This window comes from Mesoplodon bidens (genome assembly GCF_964165515.1).
Source record: "Mesoplodon bidens genome assembly, chromosome: X".
Taxonomy (NCBI): Eukaryota; Metazoa; Chordata; class Mammalia; order Artiodactyla; family Ziphiidae; genus Mesoplodon; species Mesoplodon bidens.
In genome coordinates this window covers 103598387-103619358 of record NC_138163.1, presented here as the reverse complement: position 1 = coordinate 103619358, position 20972 = coordinate 103598387, and the positions used below count along the sequence as shown (strand labels likewise).

At 38.0% G+C, this 20972-nt stretch overlaps 1 protein-coding gene across 3 annotated transcripts in view; it reads left to right on the top strand.

Annotated features, from left to right (window-relative positions):
- The window catches only part of USP9X (ubiquitin specific peptidase 9 X-linked), a 133889-nt gene that overhangs the window by 78563 nt on the left and 34354 nt on the right, over positions 1-20972 (top strand). For all 3 annotated transcript variants that reach the window (XM_081222648.1, XM_081222646.1, XM_081222647.1), the window contains 6 exons: positions 499-619; positions 8689-8819; positions 9019-9297; positions 12822-12947; positions 14158-14283; positions 15337-15503. In XM_081222648.1, coding sequence (XP_081078774.1) covers positions 499-619; positions 8689-8819; positions 9019-9297; positions 12822-12947; positions 14158-14283; positions 15337-15503 — 950 coding nt within the window. The remainder of the gene's footprint in view (positions 1-498; positions 620-8688; positions 8820-9018; positions 9298-12821; positions 12948-14157; positions 14284-15336; positions 15504-20972) is intronic.

The window sequence follows — 20972 nt, the reverse complement described above, 5'->3', positions numbered from 1 at the left end:
CACAAAAATGAATTCTTCAGAACTGTTTCTGTAGGAAAATATCTGCAGTCTTTCTTAGATTGTCAGTAACATATCTTGTTTCTAAAGAAAGTGATTCCTTCCTCCCTTACCTCCCCACAAAAATTTTAATGGCTACAATAATACCAGCCACTCCAGTGTCAGAAGGATTGGCTCTCTACAACAGTTGGATTGGGAATTTAACTGTTAGTGGGCATGGCAGCCATTTGTTCATACAGAGTCTGACTTGTATGTACAAGAGGAATAGTTTAACAAAACCGTAAAAAAGCTGTCACACACAAAGTACAGGAGGTGGCTTGGATAATGTATTCAGTCTACATTATGAAGGATTTCTAAAAGTGAGATGATGGGGTAGGCAGACCATTTCAGGATAGAAATGACATAAGCAAAACTGGAGATTAACCAACACATTTATTTGGGGACTCTTCTTTTGGGGAGGTGTAATTTACAGGTAAATATTTTGTGTATTTTATATTCTAGATAATGTCACTGCACCCCAGATACATCTCTTTCCTTTGGCAAGTTGCAGACTTGGGTAGCAGCCTAAATATGCCACCTCTTAGAGATGGAGCAAGAGTACTTATGAAACTTATGCCACCAGGTAAGAAATTTCTTTTTAAATGATAATAATGTTGATAAAGTACATGTTGGATAGTAAAAGGGTATGTTAGCAAATTCTCTTCCTAGATGGAAAATAACAGAAGTTGGCAAACTATAGCTCACTGGCCAAATCCAACCCACTGTCTGTCTTTGGTACAGCCCAAGAGTTAAGGATGGTTTTTACATTTTCTAATTACTGAAGAACAAATCAAAAGAATAATATTTTGTGACTTATGAAAATTATATGAAATTTAAATTTTGGTGTCCATAAACGAAATTTTATTGGTGTTGTACAAGCCATGCTCATTCATGTACACACTGTCTTAGCTGCTTTTGTCTTAGCACAGCAGCAGTTGTGGCAGAGACCATATGGCCTGCAAAGCCTTAAATATTTACTATCTGACGCTTTACAGAAAAAATTTTCTGGCCCCTGGACTGTGTTTTGGGTCATGTGTCATCTATAGCATTGTTCCTTTTTTATTCCTGGGAAACAACCACTTTCAATTGGTAGCTCTTATTCTTATCTATGTCTATACTATCTGTAAATAACACCCTCATACAACTGTTTGTCAGTTTTAGATACCTACTGATTTTCTGTTGTGTAAAGAAAACTTAACTCTTACTTCCACATTCTTCCAATTTTTTCTTTTTTCTTTTCTTTTTTTTTGGCCACACCATGTGGCATGTGGGATCTTAGTTCCCCAACCAGGGATCAAACCCGTGGCCCCTGCAGTGGAAACGTGGAGTCTTAACCACTGGACTGCCAGGGAAGTCCCTCTTCCAGTTTTTTCTTAAATTCATATTCAGCGTTTGTTTTTTCAGGAGTGTGTGAAAAGTAGTTTGCTGGATTAATGGCAACTTTTTTTTCAGGGTTTAATAATTTCCCCTTTTCATTTTCTTGATTTTCTATACACCTATTACTAATTCTTTCCACATATTCTCTAGTAACCTCTCAAAATAATTTTCCATTATTATGTGTATTATATAATCTGTCGGCTCCACTGTTGTCCTGGAACTTTTCTTCTGCCTTCTCTCATCTGGTTGTTGTTCACTACACAGCTACCATTTGGGGACTTCTTTCCTCAGCTATCCTACGGAGGATATCTGTTCACTGGCTCCTACGTCTTGAGCCTTTCTTGAGGGACTCTGTCATTTTGCTGAAGCACACCCTCCTGCACTTATTTCAGAAAGGGTATGTGGGAGGTGGTTTTGTTATTTGTTTCTGAAACATTGCTAATCTGAATGCTTAACCTTCACATTTGATTAGTAGTTTGGGTATTGAATTCTAGCTTGAAAATTTACTCAGCTGTCTAGCTGGTAATGTTGCTTGTGTGAAGACCAAAGCTCTCCTGAGTTCTATTCCTTTACTTTTTTTTTTTTTTAATAGTTACGTATGCTTTTTTTTTTTAACATCTTTATTGGAGTATAATTGCTCTACAATGGTGTGTTAGTTTCTGCTTTATAACAAAGTGAATCAGCTATACGTATACATATATCCGCATATGTCCTCCCTCTTGCATCTCCCTCCCACCCTCCCTATTCCACCCCTCTAGGTGGTCATAAAGCACCGAGCTGATCTCCCTGTGCTATGCGGCTGCTTCCCACTAGCTATCTGTTTTACATTTGGTAGTGTATATATGTCCATGCCACTCTCTCACTTCGTCCCAGCTTCCCCTTCCCCCTCCCCGGGTCCTCAACTCCGTTCTCTACGTCTGCGTCTTTATTCCTGTCCTGCCCCTAGGTTCTTCAGAACCATTTTTTTAGATTCCATATATATGTGTTAGCATACGGTATTTGTTTTTCTCTTTCTGACTGACTTCACTCTGTATGACAGTCTCTAGGTCCATCCACCTTGCTACAGATAACTCAATTTCGTTTCTTTTTATGGCTGAGTAATATTCCATTGTATATTTGTGCCACATCTTTATCCATTCATCTGTCGATGGACACTTAGGTTACTTCCATGTCCTGGCTATTGTAAATAGAGCTGCAATGAACATTGTGGTACATGACTCTTTTTGAATTATGGTTTTCTCAGGGTATATGCCCAGTAGTGGGGTTGCTGGATGGTATGGTAGTTCTATTTTTAGTTCTTTAAGGAACCTCCTTACTGCTCTCCATAGTGGCTATATCAGTTTACGTTCCCACCAACAGTGCAAAATATTCCTTTGCTCTTGATCTTTGTTTCTGGAAGTTTTGGTTTTATCATTGAGTTTAGAACTTTCCTGATGAAATGCCTTGCTTGGTATAGGTCTGCTTTGTGATGGGTTTTCAGTGGGCCTGGAGATTCCTAATTTGTGAGAGATTTCTGTTCTTTCTTTGCTAATTTACTTCTCTGTGTTTTGCTTTTTGTGGATCTTTGAAATGTCTTTGACTGTGGTGTTGAATCTACTAAATCTGATTTTCTTACCTTTCCTTTCTCCTCTCATTAATTTTTTTCCAGCTTTGGGTGGTATCCTTAACTTTTTCCAGCTCTTCTGTTGACTTTTGGCCCCCAGATATTCTAGTGTTAAATTTTCAAGACCTTCCTGCAAGTGATTCTTTTCCATAGGATTTTTTCATGAGCACATTTCAGTGTTTCTGCTCTAATATATGTGTTTTCCTCTAAAACTTAACGTTCTACAAAGTTATGCACTAAAAATAACAGAGCTTGTGGAAAGAGAGAATCAATCAGATCATTCAATCCTATACAACTTTAAAAAAATTTTTTTTTAATGTTTTTTGGAAACATTTACAACCTTACAGAAAAGTTTGAAGTATAATTCAAGGACTTCAAGAACCATTTGAGAGTAATTTGCTGCTGGTCTGATGTCCCATCATCCTTAAATACTTCATTGTGTATTTCCAACAAGCAAGGATATTGGCATTCTACTATAAAGCAGAGCTTTGCCTTCTCCCCTATTAATTATGTGTTATCACTGTTTACTCATGGATTCTTATTTTACCCATTGGGTTATAGCCATCATAGTCATTATTTATTTTGATGCTCAGTTGTCCCAGGTATGGTCAGTGGATGTGTACTCAACTGTCTTTTTTACATAAACCCAGTGCTTTTTTTTAATATAGCTTCATCATCCTTTGAGTACTTCTTACTTTCTGGCATAAGATATTTAAAGTTTATCTAGTACTTTCTCTATTCCAGCCCTAGAATCAGACATTTCTCCTTTTAGTGAGGGAAGATATTTAGAAACCAGAATGTGAGGGCTAAATTGTGCTCATTACCACTGGGGTGTTATTGTGGTCTAGGCATTTTCACTGGACTTAGGAAGTAATACACACTTACACACACACATGTATGTAAACACATTTATATCAAAAAACAAACGGGTTCATACTGGTACTAATCCAGCTTTTTAGTCTTTTGCATTCCATATTTGTATCTATTCTCTACATTAGTGAGATATCTGCTTCTCAGCTTCATCAGTCTATTGGGGAGGGAGGTAGAGTAGAAATTTGCCTCTTAGGCAGATTTCAGGCACTCTGTTTTATTTTGTTTTTTTTTTTTCTTTTTTTGCTGTACGCGGGCCTCTCGCTGTGGCCTCTCCCGTTGAGGAGCACAGGCTCCAGGCGCGCAGGCTCAGCGGCCATGGCTCACGGGCCCAGCCGCTCCGCGGCATGTGGGATCTTCCCGGACCGGGGCACGAACCCGTGTCCCCTGCATCGGCAGGCAGACTCTCAACCACTGCGCCACCAGGGAAGCCCAGGCACTCTGTTTTTAAGTCTTTGATTCATCTGTACCTTCTCAATTATGTTTTGTTTTCATATCCTTAACTTTTCTAGGACTTGGTGGAGTGCTGATTTATAGGTACCCTCTCCCTCTTTCTCTTAGCCCCCAAGAAGCACTTCTTGGGTTCAGCTAAGCCAGCTATCTTCCATCCCCTCTACACCTTCAGTAATTTGCTGACATCTCTAATGTTCCTTCAACTTTTAACTTCTTTATCCTTCTGAGTTTATGTATTTTATATTAATTTATTCTCATTTTAGTGGGGTTTATGGATGCGTTGCTGACAAATGCAGTTCAATAATTGGCCCAGATAATTTTTAAAACTGTTGTGTTTACATTATCTCCTTTTTCTAAAGTAGACACCATGCTGACCTTTCCCATCTGATCTCACTTTCTGAGTCATATGGTACAGAATCGATTCAGATGTTAATTAGATTCCTAAATAAGGCTTTTCCTTTTTTTTCTAATTGAGTTTTTATTTGCTCTTTTTTTTTTTTTTTTTTTTTTTTTTTTTTTTTTTTTTTTTTTTTTTTGCGGTACGCGGGCCTCTCACTGCTGTGGCCTCTCCCGTTGCGGAGCACAGGCTCCGGACGCGCAGGCTCAGCGGCCATGGCTCACGGGCCCAGCCGCTCCGCGGCATGCGGGATCCTCCCGGACCGGGGCACGAACCCGTGTCCCGAACCCGTGTCCCCTGCATCGGCAGGCGGACCCCCAACCACTGCGCCACCAGGGAAGCCCTATTTGCTCTTTTAAGAAGGCTTTTCTTAATGATTTAATTTGATCCTTATCTGTTGTGTAGTTTAGAATTTGTATTGTTTTACTTACTAGTATCTGAGTAACAGCTGTTGTTGCTTTATGTACTTTTCAACATTTGAAAAGGAAAACCCATCTCATAATTCCTGACCTTGTGATTTGAGCATAGTGCCACTAGATGGCGAGAGGAAGCTCTTGCTGAGCAGCTCAAGCAGGAAACTTACGAGGGTGCTTTTGTCTTATTCTATATAATCGAAGTATAGTACCTAAATTTGAAATAGCCAGCTTCGAAAATGCCAGTAATGATTGTATGACAGTAGACAAGTCATAGGCTTTGGACTCAAATGGGCTTGAGTTCAAGTCCTGCTTCTTCAAGTTGCTACTCCATGGCCTTAAACATGAGTTTTCTTAGTTTCTCAGAGCTTCCTTGTCTGTAAAACTGAGCTAATAATAACTATTTCATAGAATTGCATGGATTAAATGGGGTCATGTATGGAAAACCCCTAGCCTAGTGACGGGTATTTAATCACTATTCAACAAATGTTAACCTACTCTTTGTCACTGTGGTTGTTACACACATGGGCGTGTGCGCGCGCACATTCTTCTTTAAGATAGGAAGCAGGAGCTCTAAGAAAAGGAAGTAGTTATAAATTCTGTTTCTAACATTTGGGTAATCATTTAGTGTTTGTGCACACGTGCACGTATTTTAAAAGGAGGAAAAACCAAGATGGAATTAGAAGCTTTTTTATTAGTCATTGACTTTACTTTTGTTTATTCTGAATCTTTGCCTAAAGTCCAGTGCCTCCATTATGATTTGCTGTTAAACTTAGAACTTCTACAGTAGTCTCTGTAGGTAATTTAAACTCTTGTAATTTAAATTCCTCAGGAGTTCCTATGACCTTTATACGCATCAGGAAAACAGGTTCTTGCTTGATACAGAGAAATTAAAATGTATATTGCTTTACTAAGCAGAATGAGTTGCTTTTCCTCTTCAGAGCTTCCTTTTTCCCAGGAGTTTGGTCTAACATCTTAAAATATGGCAAAATCTGTTATGAGCACTTCACACTTGTTAACTCATTTAAACCTCACAACATTCCTAGGGAGGGAATTACTATTTTTATTTCTATTTTAAAGATGGGGAAACTGAGGCACCAAGAGATTGTTCCTTTTGACCAGAGACACACAGCTTAAAGGCAGTTCTAAGATAATGCATGCAGTTGGGCTCCAAAGTTTGTACTGTTAACCTGTGTGTTACTGCTCAATGTTTTCTAGACTTTTTTATACTGTGTTGCTATAATCATTTAATTGATTAGGCTTATTAGGTATCTCTTCAAAAGACTAGAAAGAAATAAACTAAAATCCAAGATTATGGGCAGTTTAAATTTGTTGTCTTTATTTTCCATATTTTGTTAAATGAGCATGTGCATAATCGAGGACCTAAGATTATTTAGGTTCATGAATGCTGAAGCTGGAATGGCCACTAGTGATCATTTGGTTCAGATCCCTCAAATGAATAAACTATAATCCAACAACATTAAATGATTTGCTTAAAATTCAGTGCTTCCTTTTCTTAGAGCTCTTGTTTCTTTTCTCCTATTCCCTTTGCCCTCCCTCCTTCACTCAGATTTTTTTTTTTGCGGTACGTGGGCCTTTCACTGTTGTGGCCTCTCGCATTGCAGAGCACAGGCTCCGGACGCGCAGGCTCAGCGGCCATGGCCCACGGGCCCAGCCGCTCCGGGGCATGTGGGATCTTCCCGGACCGGGGCATGAACCCATGTCCCCTGCATCGGCAGGCGGACTCTCAACCACTGTGCCACCAGGGGAGCCCCACTCAGAATATTTTTAAACTAAGCAAGATATTTTCAGTTACAGCATATGAATTGGTTTCTTTTTAGAGAGTAACTTGGATCTTTATTGTTTAAAAAAAAATTGAGAAAACCTAAATACCCAGTGTTAGAGATTAAACTAGTGTACTGGCAAAAGGACATGTCATTTTAATCATTAATATAAAACAATACAGGGGATGGATATTTAATGACAGGAGAAGATATTCATGAATGTTTTATTATTAAAACTGAATATTTCATTTAGTTATATGTCACTCTCCCTTCAGAATAGGGAAAGCCAACAATTTTAACACAAATTGAAGTTTTTTTTGATATTTCCAGGCCTGTAAAAATTAGCTTACCCTAAGGAAATTATAGTAATTTTCAGTTATCTTTATTCTTCAAGAAAAGCTTTTACTTAAAAAGAAAATCTTATTTATCGAGTGGTATTTTAATCATAGGGCATTTACCTTGGAAACATTTACCTTTGATTATTGAAGTACTTTCTGAAGTAAGTTTGAGTGTTTGGTAGCTAATAATGGGATTGTTTCTTTTTTTTTTTACTGTATCTTTTTAGTGTGATTTAAATGAAACTCATCTTTTAATATTATCAAAAAAATCTTCTTACTTAATGTGCACATTAGGCACTGTTCCCTTTTTTTTTTAATGTTTGCTTTTTAAGGTTCAGTTTCCAAGGATCAGTAAGCTTCTTTCATTGTAACAAACCAGTTAATACAGGGGTCCCCAACCCCCAAGCTACGGACTGCTACAGGTCTGTGGCCTGTTAGGAACCTGGCCGCACAGCAGGGGGTGAGCAGCAGGCCCCACCAGTGATTCAGAAATTCATCTGTATTCACAGCCGCTCCTCATTACTCATTACTGCCTGAGCTCCGCCTCCTGTCAGATTAGCGGCAGCATTAGATTCTCATAGGAGCCCGAACTCTACAGTTAACTGCGCATGCGAGGGATCTAGGTTGCACGCTTCTTATGAGAATCTAATGCGTGATGATATGAGGTAGAGCTGAGGCAGTGATGCTAGTGCTGGGGAGCGTCTGCAAACACAGATTATCATTAGCAGAGAGGTTTGACTGCACAGAGACCATAATAAATCAATTGCTTGCAGACTCATATCAAAACCCTATCAGTGAGTGACAAGTGAAAACAAGCTCAGGGCTCCCACTGATTCTGCATTATGGGGAGTTGTATAATTATTTCATTATATATTACAGTGTAATAGTAATAGAAATGAAGTGCACAATAAATGTAATGCACTTGAATCATCCCAAAACCATCCCCCCCACCCCGGTCTGTGGAAAAATTGTCTTCCACGAAACTGGTGCCTGGGGCCAAAAAGGTTGGGGACCGCTGAGTTAATACACAGTGTCATGGAGGCTAACATAAGTTGGAAGGAAGAGCTTGTCATATTTCCGTTTTTTTATTTTCAATAAGAACTACTTCCTTTTGAAGTGTGTTATAGTTTTTTGGTCTCTAGTGCCTGAGGAAGACATGTTGATTTGAGGTCTCTGAGTAGGAGGAGACTGGTTCCTTCGTGTTTGGGTTGAGTGATTAAAGAGCCCTGGTTGATTGTGACTTTTTTTTTTTTTTAAACCAATCCAGATCTGGTTATGTCTTGTGAAGTTTGAGCCTGTAACTCAGCTGAATTGATTCTTATTCCATACTAAAGTAGTCTTCAGAATATCAAAAGTAAAATACTATGAATGCATGAATTATGTTTTATTTTAGACTATGTATCTTTTTTTCTTACAGATAGCACAACAATAGAAAAATTAAGAGCTATTTGTTTAGACCACGCCAAACTTGGAGAAAGCAGCCTTAGTCCATCTCTTGACTCGCTTTTCTTTGGTCCTTCAGCCTCACAAGTGCTGTACCTAACAGAGGTTGGTTTTTACTTTTTGAATTTATTCCATGTTCTTGAAATTTGACCTTTTATATGATAATGTGAAGAACATGGATATAATTGTAATGAAATATTTTTGAAAGAATTTCAAAATATGGGAAAATTTTAAACTAATGATGATGAGGAAAATAAGAAATTATCTTAAAACCTTTTAATACAGTTCTTCTACTTTTTTCCAGGTAGTCTATGCCTTGTTAATGCCTGCTGGTGCACCTCTGGCTGATGATTCCTCTGATTTTCAATTTCACTTCTTGAAAAGTGGTGGCCTACCCCTTGTCCTGAGTATGCTAACCAGAAATAACTTCCTACCAAATGCAGATATGGAAACTCGAAGGGGTGCCTACCTCAATGCTCTTAAAATAGCCAAGCTGTTGCTAACTGCCATTGGCTATGGCCACGTACGAGCTGTGGCGGAAGCTTGTCAGCCAGGTGTGGAAGGCGTGAATCCCATGGCGTCGGTAATACAGACTTTTTAAAAATCTTCTTGTAATAATAGATGGCAACTTTTAAAGTTAAACTTAGAAACTCTTAAGAGTTGCTTATAGAGTTCAGAGTTGATTCAAAATGTTTTCAGTTCCTTTCCAGTGGTTCCTCATTTTAATGGTTTCCTTCTATTGAATTATATTTGTATTAAAATTACAAATGCTTTTCACTGACTCTACTCTGAGAGGGCAGTTCTTCCCTGTTCCCTTAAATCCTGCTTGACGTTTGGTATTTTTTTTTTTTTGGACGTGTAGTTGACTTACAATATTATATTAGTTTCAGGTGTGCAACAAAGTGCTTTGATATTTTTATAGATTATACTCCATATAGTTATTATAAAATATTGGCTATATTCCCTGTGTTGTACCTTACATCCTTTTTTTGTTTGTTTGTTTATTTATTTTTGGCTGCGTTGGGTCTTTGTTGCTGCGCGCGGGCTTTCTCTAGTTGCCGCGAGCAGAGGCTACTCTTTGTTGCGGTGCGTGGGCTTCTTGTTGCGGAAGCACGGGCTCTAGGTGCACAGGCTTCAGTAGTTGTGGCTCGCGGGCTCTAGAGCGCAGGCTCAGTAGTTGTGGTACACGGGCTTAGTTGTTCCACGGCATGTGGGATCTTCCCAGACCAGGACTCGAACCCGTGTCCCCTGCACTGGTAGGCGGATTCTTAACCATTGCGCCACCAGGGAAGTCCCCACCTTACATCCTTATAGCTCACTTATTTTATACCTAGTAGTTTGTACCTCTTAATCCACTTCACCTATTTTGCCTCTCTCCCCTCTGGTAACCACTAGTTTGTTTTCTGTATCTGTGGTTCTGTTCCTGTTTAGTTACATTTGTTTGTTTTATTTTTTAGAGTCCACGTATACATGAAAATATACATTATTTGTCTTTTCTTTGTCGGACTTATTTCATTCTTCTTATGGCTGAATAATATAATATTCCATTGTATACACACACCACATCTTTTTTATCCATTCATCTGTTGATGAACACTTACATTGCTTCCATATCTTGGCTATTGTGAATAATGCTGCTGTGAGCACTGAGGTGCATATATCTTTTCAAATTAGTTTTTTCATGTTCTTCAGATATATACCCAGGACTGGAATTGCTGGATCACTGTTTGCAGATGATCATGGTACTATTCTATATGTATAGAACCCTAAAGACTCCACCAAAAAACCATTAGAACTAATAAGTGAATTCAGTAAAGCTGCAGGACACAAGATTGATATACAGAACTCTGTTGCATTTCTATACACTAATAATGAACTATCAGAGAAATGAAGGAAGCAATCATGTCAAAAAAAAAATACCTAGCAATAAATTTAACCTAGGACGTGAAAGACCTATACTCTGAAAACTATAAACATTGATAAAAGGAAATTGTAATATGATACAAAGAAATGGAAAGTTATCCTGTGTTCATGGATAGAATTAATGTTAAAATGTTCATACCCAATGCAATGTATAGATTTAATTCAATTGCTATCAAAACTTGTGACATTTTTCACAGAACTAGAACAGATAATCCCAAAATTTGTATGGAACCGCTGAAAACCCCAAATAGTCTTTCAATTATTCTATTTTATTTTTCGGCCTCACTGCACCACTTGAGGGATCCTAGTTCCCCGACCAGGGATTGAACCCAGGCCCTCGGCAGTGAAAGCGCAGAGCCCTAACCACTGGACCGCCAGGGAATTCCTTCTTTCAATTATTTTAAACCTACTAAAAACTCCACGTGAATCTCTTCCTAGCTTGTATCTAGCATATATATATATATATATATATATATATATACACACACACAGATGGTAATAAAAAAGATGTACAGTTGACTCTTGTACAACACAGGTTTGAACTGCTCGAGTCTGCTTATACATGGATTTTTCAATAAGTACTACAGTACTACACGATCCTAAATTTATTGGAACCACATATACCCAGGGCCGACTGTAAAGTTACATGCAGATTTTCGACTCCTAGAATGTCTGTCCTCCTAACCCCCATGCTGTTCAAGGATCAACTGTAGTTGATTTAGCCTGTTGCCAGCCTCTCTTCCCACCTTGACAGTCTTAACCTCCAATTCTGAACTTATTTTGACTCTGTTTTTACCTTGATCCATTTTACCAAAGGTTCTCAAGACATGCCACAATTCAATGCCTATTTATGAGAAGTCAAACTACGCATTTGACTTGTTTTATATGCATCATAAGTGATGGTTTACTAAGTTACCAATAGAAGATAAAAGCTTCAGGAATATAGATTTTCTATTTTAAGAATGAATGGCTTAGGCCTTGAGATTAGAATATTGATTAGATATGTGATACTATAATAATCACATATAATTGAGGTAATAGCATTTATAATTGTTTTAGGTGTGATGATGATACTGTGGTTATGTTTAAAAGGAAGAGCCCCCTCTTTTAAAAAAATTGTTGAAGTATTACAGATGAAATTATATTTAGGATTTGCTTCAGAATAATCCTGGGGTGGGGCAGGGATGGAAAGTGAGGGGAGTGGTTAGACAAAGTAATTTTGGTCCTTTGTTCATAATTGTTGAAGCTGGGCGGTGGGTACATGTGAGTTCATAATCCTTTTCTCTCCATTTTCATTAAAAAGGGTAATGAAAAAAAGTGGCCCAAGTCTTAAATTGTTTTGCATTAAAGGTACCACGCTTACTAGGATTTTTTAAAAGTGGTGTTCTTCTTAAGATAAAAACAGATTCTTATCGTAATCCCTGACACAGGAGCTTAATGAAGAACACAGAAAATATAAATGCTCCCCTCTTTCACTTTTCTCTTTTATTCAGAAAATGTGCCACTGTGTATACAGAGGTACATAATAGCCTCTAATCTCAAGGAGCTCACAGTCAATAGGGCGCTAGAGGCAAAATTAGTAAAAACAGACTTGTCTTAAATACTGTTGTAGAAATACTTACAATATGGAGAAGAGTTAGAACTTGAAAGGCAGTCAGAATTGCCTGGCTAATAATGACTTAAAAGTAATCTTTTTTCTTTATGGGCTTAAAAATTTGGTCTGGTACCTTTTATACATTAGTATTTTTATTCTGTTATTGATATTACTTAATTTTTCTTTTCTAAAAAGAGTTTGATGACCAGGGTGAATGGGGAGCAGGGTCTGCCCAGGAGCGTGCATGTGAAGTACTTAACTGAGTTTCTAGACAGGACTGCAACCAGTCAGTTCAAGTTTATCACTCACCTCTACAAGTTATGCTGAATGCAGATGTAGAGACACAAGTTGGATTGATCTAGAATGGGGGTTTGCAGAGGGATATGTGGCATTCCACTACACAAGAAAAAGAGGAAGCCCAGACATTGTTGGCAATGCAAAGAACTTTTTGTGTAAGTCACGCGGGTTCTACAGTGTATTGAATATATACAGAAGGGAGGTCATCCTGAGGGAGTGATGATGAGTGAGGAGCAAATGATTGGATTTGGTTATGTACGCAGTATTAAAGTAAAATATTTATCTTTTTTCAGATCAACCAAGTTACTCATGATCAAGCAGTGGTGCTACAAAGTGCGCTTCAGAGCATTCCTAATCCGTCATCTGAATGCATGCTTAGAAATGTGTCAATTCGTCTTGCTCAGCAAATATCTGATGAGGTTAGTATAAATTTGTAAGGCTCTGAAATTCTGGAAGGTTCGTTTCTTTCACTTTTGACTCTCTCTTTATGTAGAAATAACCCTTATCACATTTTGGGGCTTAATTTTCCTAGGCCCACTCACTTTAATCACTGGCTCAGTCTAGATAAAGTTCCCTTAACATGAATTTTACCTAATGATAATATTAGTACTTTCTGGTTTTAATCACCTTTATGTACAATGAACAGCGTCCTTTTTTTTTTTTTTTTTTTTTTTTTTTTTTTTTTTTTTTTTTTTTTTTTTGCGGTAGGCGGGCCTCTCACTGTTGTGGCCTCTCCCCTTGCAGAGCACAGGCTCCGGATGCGCAGGCTCAGCAGCCATGGCTCACGGGCCTAGCCGCTCTGCGGCATGTGGGATCTTCCCAGACCGGGGCACGAACCCGTGTCCCCTGCATCGGCAGGCGGACTCTCAACCACTGCGCCACCAGGGAAGCCCCAGCGTCCTTTTAAAGCATATAATTAAGTGAAATTTGACAAATACATATTTGTGTCACACGTCCACCATAGTCGAGACACAGAATGTCTCCATCACTCTTTCCATATGCCCCTTTGAAGTCTCTTCTTCTTCCCTGTGTACCCCTGGCCTCAGATAACCACTGATCTTTTGTTCCTATATAGTAGTTTTCATTTTCTAGAATTTTACACAAGTGGAATCATACAGTGTGTTCTTTTATGTCTGGCTTCTTTCACTCAGAATAATGACTTTCAGAATTATCTGTGTGGTGTGGACCATTAGTCCATTCCTTTTTATTGCTGAGTAATATCCCATTATGAATATTCCACGTTGTGTTTATCCATATACTTGGTAAAGGACATTCTCTTTCTTAGCTGTGAATAAAGCTGCTGTGAACATTCTGTACAAGTGTTTGTGTGAACCTAAGTTTTTATTTCTCTTGGGTAAAAAACTAGGAGTGGAATGGTTTGATCACCTCTGTAGTCTTTTTAAGGTTCTTCTGAAAGTTGTGTAGAGCCAGATAATAACTTGGAGAACATACTTTGTGGTATTGCTGTTAAACGAAATAATGGGACAAAGGCAACTTGGGAACCTAAAGACAGTGGTACTACTTCACAGCCATTCCTGTTTCCTTTACAGGGAGAAACATTTTTGCTTTTCTAGTGATTATTCCACTCTAATACTGTGTCAACTGTTTTGATTACTCATTATCTTGCAGGCTTCAAGATATATGCCTGATATTTGTGTAATTAGAGCTATACAAAAAATTATCTGGGCATCAGGATGTGGGGCATTACAGCTAGTATTTAGCCCAAATGAAGAAATCACTAAAGTTTATGAGAAGGTAAGAATTATCGCAGAAATATATTACCTTTAAGAAAATGTTTAATTGTGCAGGAGGCTGAATTATTATGTCTGCCATCTTAATATAAAACTGTCTTTTTCTACTTCTCACTAAAGTCAGGTATAATTATTTCATACTGAATTTCTTTTCTCCTATTCTCTTTATTCTTCTTTCATCATCTTTCTGTCCTGTGTATTTTGGTTTAGGTAACTCAGTTGTGATATCATGGCATTTAAGTATTTTTGGCTCTCTTAAAGCATTCAAGAGTGTCAGCCAATTAGGTATCATCCTTGATCTTCCATTAGATTAATCAAGTTATTTACAGAAGAGTGACTGTGTTTGACTCTTTGATTTTCTGTTATATATACCTGCCCCTGATAGCCACTGCTGCACATTTAGAAGGGGAAATTAAGTTATAGGAGCTTCCCTTTTATGGCCAACATAACCGTGATTTGCCTGGGATGTATGTTGATGTCCTATACTGTTGGTTATTCACTCAGCTAATATTTGAATGCCTGTTCTTTTTCAGGCATGTACTATAAGTATTCCTTATTGATAACTTCAGGTTAGAGTTTATTAGCTACCTACCCAAGCATATTTTAGGTCGTAAAACCTTCAGACCTTTCCTGAACGGGTTGAGACAATTGCTTTTGAATAAAATGGCACTATAGGTAAGCTACATAATGGGACTAGTCAGAAGTTGGGTACTCTGACTGCAGTGCCAGAGTGGTTCTTGAGGAAGGAATGATTGTTGGTGCAGAAGTACACAACTCAGAAGGTCTCTAGGAGCTTGGGGGACAAAGAAGCAGGTAATATGCTCAGTGTGCTCCTTCAGCTATCCTTGGGACGTAGCAAAAGAATAGAATTAGACTTTTATCATCTGTTTATACTCATTTCCGTGCTATTTCAAAGGGGCCTCAAGAGTTGTAGGTAAAGAAGCTGAGGCCAAGTGGTTTAAGTGACTAGGTAAGTTTTAAGCACTAACTTGAAGTTTGTATGAGATTTTTCTTAAATACATCTCTAGGTAATTTGTCCTTGACTATAATTTTACAGACCAATGCAGGCAGTGAGCCAGATTTGGAAGATGAACAGGTTTGCTGTGAAGCATTGGAGGTGATGACGTTATGTTTTGCCTTGATTCCGACAGCCTTAGATGCTCTTAGTAAAGAAAAGGCTTGGCAGACATTCATTATTGATTTACTGTTGCACTGTCACAGCAAGTAAGTGTCTTTTTCAATTGTAAGAAATTTGATCTTATTTTTTTAAGCAGAAATGAATGAATTTATGTTGGCAGAATTTATCCCAGGAATCAAATATTTATTGTCTCTATAGCACACTAATGTTTAGGAAATTTTTATTTAACTGTGTTTTGCCTGGACCTGAATTTGTTTGGTTTTACTGTCTACAAAATGTGAACATTAATTCTCAAAGTAAAATTAATCTTTCTGTAGTTCCAGAATTTAGTTTCACCTAAGAGGTATGTATTTTAGCCCATTAAAAAAATCTGGTTTACAAGATTTAAATTAAAAAGGACATTTAGCTTCCTTTCTTAGATACCTAGAGCCAAGTGTTTTTTTTTAGTGAAGTTGTTAAGTCAATGTGGAATTCACACAAGGCATGGTTATGGTAAGAGCTTTTGCATTTTACCCTGAGAATTAAGACCAATTATAAAGTCCTAGTTTTTCTTTTTTTATTTTTTTTAAACATTTATTGGAGTATAATTGCTTTACAATGGTGTGTCAGTTCCTGCTTTATAACAAATTGAATCAGTTATACATATACATATGTTCCCATATCTCTTCCCTCTTGCGTCTCCCTCCCTCCCACTCTCCCTATCCCACCCCTCTATGTGGTCACAAAGCACCAAGCTGATCACCCTGTGCTATGCGGCTGCTTCCCATTAGCTATCTATTTTACATTTGCTAGTGTATATATGTCCATGCCACTCTCTCACTTTGTCACAGCTTACCCTTCCCCCTCCCCATATCCTCAAGTCCATTCTCTAGGTCTGTGTCTTTATTCTTGTCTTGCGCCTAGGTTCTTCATGACATTTTTTTTTCTTAAATTCCATATATATTTGTTAGCATACGGTATTTGTCTTTCTCTTTCTGACTTACTTCACTCTGTATGACAGACTCTAGGTCCATCCACCTCACTACAAATAACTCAATTTCATTTCTTTTTATGGCTGACTAATATTCCATTGTATATATGTACCACATCTTCTTTATCTATTCATCGGATGATGGACACTTAGGTTGTTACCATCTCCGGGCTATTGTAAATAGAGCTGCAATGAACATTTTGGTCCATGACTCTTAGAATTATGGTTTTCTCAGGGTATATGCCCAGTAGTGGGATTTTTTATTGCCACTTTTAAAGTGGTTTCCTTTGCTGTGCAAAAGCTTTTAAGTTTCATTAGGTCCCATTTGTTTATTTTTGTTTTTATTTCCATTTCTCTAAGAGGTGGGTCAAAAAGGATCTTGCTGTGATTTATGTCATAGAGTGTTCTGCCTATGTTTTCCTCTAAGAGTTTGATAGTGTCTGGCCTTACATTTAGGTCTTTAATCCATTTTGAGTTTATTTTGTGTATGGTGTTAGGGAGTGTTCTAATTTCATTCTTTTACATGTAGTGGTCCAGTTTTCCCAGCACCACTTATTGAAGAGGCTGTCCTTTCTCCACTGTACATTCCTGCCTCCTTTATCAAAGATAAGGTGGCCATATGTTGGTGGGTTTATCTCTGGGCTTTCTATCCTGTTCCATTGATCCATATTTCTGTTTTTGTGCCAGTACCATACTGTCTTGATTACTGTAGCTTTGTAGTATAGTCTGAAGTCAGGGAGCCTGATTCCTCCAGCTCCATTTTTCGTTCTCAAGATTGCTTTGGCTATTCGGGGTCTTTGGTGTTTCCATACAAATTGTGAAATTCTCGGTTTTCATTTTAAGAGCATTTATTCAGTGACATTAATTTTGTTTTGGGCTTCTTTTTGTGCAAGTCAATCAAATTTGTACAAAATTTAGGTTTTCCATCCTCTTATGTCAATCTAATTTTGACCTTCATAAGGTAACTTTTTAAACTTGAGCTCTAATCAGTATCACTGTTATATGTAATTAATCTATCTCGTATACATTTTGTAAAAAGACACAGGAAATGTTCACTTTGTTTATTCTTTCACGTTCCATTCAACAATGACAGAAATCACTGATGAAAAGTTAGTATAAAGTCAAAATAAGCACTTTGCTGACATGAAGCCTAGTGGTAAAGTTTTTTTGTTTGTTTGTTTAAGTGTACGTGGTGTGATGGAGTAGTAGGTTCAACTCACTCCAGGGGATGCTGTAAAGTAATTTAGTGGTCTCAAGTGGGAATCTCTATTATTTTAGAAGTTCCTTGGTAATTTCCTTGAAGACATCTAGTTCAACCTATTCAGAAAGTTCTTTGATGAGATCCCCCCGCCAAATAAGCTTGAGCTTGCTATCTCTTTGAGAAAACTTTATCATCGTTAGACAGCTCTGTATGTTAAGAAAGATAAATAGGTTGAATAAGTCTGGAGGAGAGGAAAGATGATTAGCCATGAGTTTTGATGAAGTCAGACCTGGAGGTACAAATTTCTTAATCTATGCTGATTTTTTTAAATTTTAAACTAAATTAGTTACTTATGTCACTTTCTTTGCTACTAAGTATCAAGGAACTCCGTTTAATAAGTTTTCTGCTCTCTACTTTTACGAAAATCCCCATTATAGGAAATTAGAACCATTTGACTCCTCTTCTCCCTGAAACTTGTGCACAGTGAAGTCAAAAGTACCGTACACAGCACTTCTTCTCATGCCTCTGTTGTCTTGTCTTTGACAACAAGGAGGGTCTTCTAAGGTTAAGATCTTTTTTGAACTTTAGGTATCTGACTTTCTTCCCTAGTACTGACTCTCACCCTGCCCTGCAGTTTTAGTTATGTATGTATGTATTTATTTATTTTTATTTATTTTTGGCTGCTTTCGTTCATTGTGTGAGCAGGCTTCTCATTGCGGTGGCTTCTCTTGTTGTGGAGCACGGGCTCTAGACACGCGGGCTTCAGTAGTCCTGGCTTGTGGGCTCTAGAGCGCAGGCTCAGTAGTTGGGGCGCATGGGCTTAGTTGCTCCACGGCCTGTGGGGTCTTCCCGGACCAGGGCTCGAACCCGGGGTCTTCCCAGACCAGAGCTCGAACCCATGTCCCCTGCATTGGTAGGCGGAGTCTTAACCACTGCACCACCAGGGAAGCCCTGCCCTGCAGTTTTAAATCATCCTACAAATATCAGAGTACCGGGCTTCAATACTTGCAGAGTATATCTTGCAAAATATGATCGTGTTGTTTTCCTGCTTAAAATCTTTCCATGTCTTCCCATTGTCTTTGAATTAAGTGTAAACATTTAAAGTTGGTTTATAAGCACTCCACAGTTTGGCTCTTGCTTCTACGCAGTCGAAAATTTCAACTTCAGGGCCACATTTTCCAGTAAGTTTTCCTTATCCCTAGAGGTCTCCCAGACCTCTGTTCCTATTAGGAGAGGTCTGCTTCCACATAACAACATTGATATTTTGTTGTAATTGCTTGTAATTGGATTTGAATTCCTTTAAGTGGATTTGTGTTATTTTTTTTAAGCCTCCTCCAGCACCTGTTGCTTTATACTCTGCCTGTTTAACTCCTTTATGTTACCTTGATGATCCATGGAGGCATTTGAGTTTGCCACTCCTGGCATAGTGCTTTCAAGGCACAGCTGAGTATTCTGGTAGAAGAGAAAGGGATAATGCAGAAAAGGAGATTAGTAGGCGTCAGTTTACAGAAGGCCTTTGATGCTGAGATCCAAATAGTGTTAGATTTTAATATTGTAGGCAGTCTCACTAATGAATAATTTATCAAGTACCCATTATGCACCAGGCAGTGTTCTAGCTACTGGGAATATATAGCAGTAAACAAAACAGACAAAATGTCAGCCTTCTTGGAGTCTGTACTAAGGGGGATAGGGAATGGGAAGGGAAGACATATGGGAAAATATATAGTATGTTATATTAATAAATGCTATCGAGAGAAATAAATCAGGAATGGGGATGAGTGGGGAGGCAGGGTCATTGGAGTTCAGTTTCATGTAGGATAGTCAGAGAAGACTTCCCAGAGAAGGGTGACCTTTTAAACAGAGCTCTGAAAGAGTGAGGTAGTGATCCATGCAGTTAATGGGGGAAGTGTGTTGGGTTTTTGGGTGGGATCATTTTGTGTTTTGTTTTTCATTTTAAATTGTATTTTTTTATTTTGTTCAGCTTTATTGAGATATAATCAGCATATAACGGTAACTTTAAGGTGTACAAAGTGTTGATTTGACAGTCATATCTTGCAATATGATTACCACCATAGCCTAAGGTTAGCTAACACCTCCATCATATTTCATTTTAAATTTTATTTTATTTTTATATGAGAAATATACATTTTGGTCATCTGAATGACCAAATATATATATTTTTTAATTTTTATTTTTTAATTGAAGTATATATAGCTGCTTTACAGTGTTTCAGGTGTACAGCACAGTGATTCAGTTATACATATATATATATTTTTTTCAGATTCTTTTCAATCATAGATTATTACAAAATACTGTATTTCCTGTATTATATAGTAGGTCCTAGTTGTTCATCTATTTTATATGTAGTAGTCTGTTAATCTCAAATTCCAGCTTTACTTACAAACACACACATACACACACACACACCGCCCCAGGGGAAGTGTGAGCAGAAGAAACAACAGATGCAAATGTTCCAAGGCAGGAACATGCCTGACATGTAAAGAACAACATGGAGCCGAGTGTGGCTGGAACAGCAGAGGTGGGGGAGTTGTAGGAGGTGAAGCCAGAGAGGCAATAAGCAGCCTGTAAGGATTTTATAGATCATTGTAAAGACATTAACTTTTACCCTAAGTGAGATGGGAATCCATTGGGTTTTGTTTTTTTTTTTTTTGGTTTTTTTTTGGTTTTTTTGCCGCAGCATGCAGGATCTTAGTTCCTTGACCAGGGATCAAACCTGTGTCCCCTGCATTGGGAGCATGGAGTCTTAACTACTGGACCACCAGGGAAGTCCCCCATTGGAGGGTTTTGAGCAGAAGAATGATATGCTCTGAGTTAACATTTTAAGTTTATTCTGGTTGCTTTGCAGGAAAGGCACTTAGACTATTTCATTAATCCAAATAAAAGATGAGAGAGTCTGGAAGTATGGCAATAGTAGAAGTGGTGAGAAATGATCAAATTTTTAGTATGTTGTGAAGATACAGGCAACAGGATTTTTTAGTAGATGTGTTTCTTTTGAAGCATTACCGAAGTCTGCATGTGTGAGGGGAGGGTTCATCAGGAACTGACAAGCATCAACTCTTTATAGACCCTCACTCTATTTGGGCCGCATACCTAACTTTTTAAAAATAAACTAGGGCAGTATGAATGACGTATACCTCTGAAAATCTGGTAAAAGTTATGGACCTTCTCCCCAACAAAACCAAGTACTCCTGATGTCAGTTTATTTGAATTCCACCAAACCTAACCCACAAAGCTTCTAAAGGTCCCTATGGTTTATAGGACCATGTACAGGTTTCAGAAACCTAAAAAAATATCCAGGAGGGAGGTTAGTACACAGAATGTATACTGTCAAGTTCTTACATTGAACTAAAAATTTCTAAGCTG